General features: G+C 31.2%; 1 protein-coding gene across 1 annotated transcript in view; it reads left to right on the forward strand.

Moving 5' to 3' along the window:
• CFAP44 (cilia and flagella associated protein 44) overlaps nucleotides 1–4,448 on the forward strand; it is a 122,986-nt gene that overhangs the window by 78,342 nt on the left and 40,196 nt on the right. Inside the window, exon 24 of the mRNA XM_011355452.2 lies at nucleotides 2,522–2,693. Within this exon, the coding sequence (XP_011353754.1) occupies nucleotides 2,522–2,693 (172 nt within the window). The remainder of the gene's footprint in view (nucleotides 1–2,521; nucleotides 2,694–4,448) is intronic.

The raw sequence follows: 4,448 nt of genomic DNA on the forward strand, positions 1-4,448 counted from the left end.
TCCTCTACAAACATTAGCAAATTGAATTTAACAATACATTAAAAGATCATCCATTATGATCAAGAGAGGTTTAGTCCCAGGATGCAATGTTGGCTTGATATCTGCAAAAGAGTGTGATATACCACATAAACAAAATGAAGGGTAAAAATCATGTGATCATATCAATAGATGCAGAAAAAATATTTGACAAAATCCAGTATCCGTTTATAATAAAAACACTCAGACACTTTCCTATGTGGGAATAGAGGGAACATACCTTAACATAGTAAAAGCCACAACTGACATCATATTCAATGGAAAAGCTAAAAATGTTTTCCTTAAGATCAGGAACAAGATAAGGATGTCCACTTTTACCACTTTTATTCAACATAGTGTTGGAAGTCCTACTCACATCAATCAGAAAATAAGGAGAAATAAAAGTCATCTAAATTAGAAAGTAAGAAGTGAAACTGTCATTTGCAGATGACATGATACTATGTATAGAGAACCCTAAAGATTCTACCAAAAAACTATTAGAACTGATAAATGAATTCAATAAAGTAGCAGGAAACAAAATTAATATTCAGAAATCAGTTGCATTTTTATACACCGATAATGAACTATCAGAAAGAGAAATTAAGAAAACAATCCCATTTACAATTGCATTAAAAAAATAAAATACTTAGGGATAATATTAACCAAGGAGTTAAAAGACTTGTACTTGGCAAATTATGATACTGAATAAAGAAATCGAAAATGATACAAATAAATGGAAGCATATACTGAGCTCATGGATAAGAAGACTTAACGTAGTTAAAATGTCCATACTATGCAAAACAATCTATAAAATCAGTGCAATCCCTATCAAAATACCAATGGTATTTTTCAAAGAACTAGAACAAATAATTCCAAAAAATATATGAAACCACAAAAAATTTCTAATAGCCATATCAGTCATGAGAAAAAGGAACAAAGTTGGAGTTATCACAATACCTGATATCAAACTATACTACAAGTCTTTAATAATCAAAACATCATGGTACTGGCGTAAAAACAGACACATAGGTCAACAGAATAGAACACAGAGCCCAGAAATAAACCCACATCTATTTGGTCAATTAATCTATGACAAAGGAGGCAAGAACATACAATGGAGTAAAGACAGTCTCTTCAAAAAATGGTGTTGGGAAAACCGGACTGATACATGCAGAAAAATGAAACTAGACCACCTTCTTACACCTTGTATAAAAATAAATACAAAATGAATGAAAAACTTAAACACTCAATCCCATAAAACTCATAGAAGAAAACATAGGCAGTAAATTCTCTGGCATTGCTCTTAGTAATATATTTTTTTCTGATGTATCTCCTTGGGCAAGGGAAACAAAATAAAAAAAGAAACTAAACCAACAAAACAAAAAGACAAAATGAGAGAAGATATTTGCCAACGATACATCCAATAAGGGGTTAATATCCAAAATTTATGAAGAACTCATACGACTCAAGACCAAAAAACAAACAATCTAATTAAATGGGCCATGGACTTGAATAGACTTTTCTCCAAAGAAGACATACAGATAGCCAATAGACATATGAAAAGATGTTCATCACTAATCATCAGAGAAAAACAAATTAAAACCACAATGAGATATCACCTCACACCTGTCAGAATGGCTATCATCAATAAATGAACAAACAGAAGTGTTGATGATGTGGAGAAAAGGGAACTCTCATGCACTGATAGTGAGATTGCAAATTGGTGCAGCCACTATGGAAAACAGTATGGAGGTTCCTCAAAAAATTAAAACTAGAGATACATTATGACCCAGCGATTCCACCTCTAGGTACTTATCCAAAGAAATTCAAAACACTAATTCAAAAAGATATATGCACCCCTCTGTTCACTGCAGTGTTATTTACAATAGCCAAGATATGGAAGCAACCTAAGTGCCCATCAATAGATAATTGGATAAAGAAGTGGTACATATATATAATGGAATATTACTCAGCCATAAAAAATGAAATCTTAGCATTTGCAACAATATGGATGGATCTAGAGGGTATTATGCTAAGTAAAATAAGTCAGACAAATACCATATATGTCTCTTATAGTGGAATTGAAAGAACAAAATAAACAAGCAAAATAACAGAAGCAGACTCATAGATACAGAGAATAAAATGATGATTGCAGATGGGAGAGGGGCTGGGGGCTGGGTGAAAAAGATGAAAGGATTAAGAAGTACAAATTGGTAGTTACAAAACAGTCACAGGTATGCAAAGTATAGCATAGGGAATGCAGTCAATAACATTGTAATAACTATATATAGTGCCAAGTAGTTACTAGGCTAATCAGGGGAATCACTTTGTAATTATATAAATGCCTAACCACTGCTGTACATCTGAAATTAACGTAAAATAATATTGAACGTCAACTGCAATTGAAAAATTAAAAAATTAAAAATTTGAAAGGTTAAAAACAATATTTGAGAATTTCATTTTGATGTTTCAAAAAGATTGAAAAAAATGTTGACTCTCTGTACAGGTGGGACTGTTGGTATGCCAGAAGAAATTATAGAAAAAGGGAAGGAATTTCGGCCTAAAACCCTAAGTCAGATTATGGTGGAAAATCAAATTGAGAAAACGAGGAAACTTATATTAAAAGCTGAAAGGGCCCAACTTAAGATTCAGCAGCGAAAAAAAGAATGGGAGGAACTGTAAGTATTTTTTACTTAAACTCTTTCATTTTAATATGAATCTAAAAAAATCTTTAACAGTGTTAATAAATATAAAATTTTTTATTTAAATAAAGAAACGAAAGAAATAGAAATAGAGATGGAAATATTGAAGTCTGATCAACTGGATCTTTCAGAGTGATGATACATTGGTGTAACTGCTATGATCCTCAGATTTTCAGGTCCAGGAATTCCAATTTACTAATATACCAGAGTGATTTTTGAGGATTAAGACAATTTTTTTTTTTATCCCAATATCAAGAAATTATTCTCCTGTATGTTCTTCTAACATCTTATAGTTTGAGCTTTCACCTGTAGGTCTCTAACCATATGAAGTTGACAAAAAAACCTAATATGAAGTATTATTTTTATTTAACGAACACATCTCTCTCTCTCTCTCTCTCTCTCTCTCTCTCTCTCTCTCTCTCTCTTTTTTTTTTTTTTGCCACGTATATATCTTTGGTGAAATGTCTCTTCATGTCTTTTGTCTATGTTCAAATAAGATTGCTATTGAGTTTTGAGAGTTTTGAGAGTTTTTTAAATATATTCTACATACCAGCTATGTGTCAGAAATATTGTTTTTAAATATTTTCTCCCAGTCTGCAGCTTGTCTTTTTATTCCCTTAAAAAGGTCCTTTGCAGAGCAAAAGTTTTTAATTTTGTTGAAGTCAATTTATCAATTTGCCCTTATATAAATCTGAGTTTTGGTGTCAAGTCTAAGACTTATGCTTAGCCCTAGGTCTCAAACATTTTCTTCTATTTTTTTCCTAAAGTCTTACAGTTTTACACTTTAAATTTAAATCTGCAATTCTTTGATGTTCATTTTACAATAAGGTGTGAGATTTATGTTTATATTTATGTTTATTATTTTGCTTATAGATGTCCAATTGCTCTAATCGCCATTTGTTGAAAAGTCCCTATTTCCTGCATTGAATTGCTTCTGCACTTTAGTCAATAATGATCTGGGTATATTTGTGTGGGTATTTCCAGTTTTATTTTCTGAACCAATGGTTTATGTGTCTGTGTCTTTGTCATTATACACTGTCTGGATTACTTTAGCTATGTAGTAGGTCTTGAAATTGGGTAGATTTATTTCTCTCATTTTATTCTTTTTCAAAATTGTTTTTCTATTCTAGTTACTTTGTTTTTCCGTATAAATTTTAGAATAATCTTGTTTATATTTCCAAAAAAATTTGCTGAACCTATTATAGGAATTATGTAAACCAGTGTATCAGTTTTGGGAGAACTGACCTATTTATTATGTTGAGTCTTCTAATCCATGGGGCATGAATTACTTCATTTACTTAGATCTTTGTTTATTTCATCTGTTTTGTTGTTTTTAGAGTATAAGTACTATACATATTTTGTTAAATTTTCACATAAATATTTCACTTTTTTGTCAGTTGTAAATGGTATCATGTTTTTAATTTTGGTGTCTATGTGTTCGTGTTCATTGCTAGTATGGAAATACAACTGATTTTTGTACTTATATGGTATACTGTGACCTTGCTGAATTGTCATATTAGTTCTGAGAGTTTTTTTTTTTGTAGGTTCCTTGGGATTTTTTTTTTGAGTAGACAGTCATGTCATCTGTAAATAGGGATGGTTTTATTTCTTCTTATTTGATCTGTTTGCCTGTTACTTCCTTTTCTTTTCCTATTGCATTGGCTAAGATTTCCAGTGCTACATTGAAATAGAATAAAGAGAGCTGGCATCCACACCTTGTTCCTAATCTTA

This window comes from Pteropus vampyrus, unplaced genomic scaffold (assembly GCF_000151845.1).
Source record: "Pteropus vampyrus isolate Shadow unplaced genomic scaffold, Pvam_2.0 Scaffold1, whole genome shotgun sequence".
Lineage (NCBI taxonomy): Eukaryota > Metazoa > Chordata > Mammalia > Chiroptera > Pteropodidae > Pteropus > Pteropus vampyrus.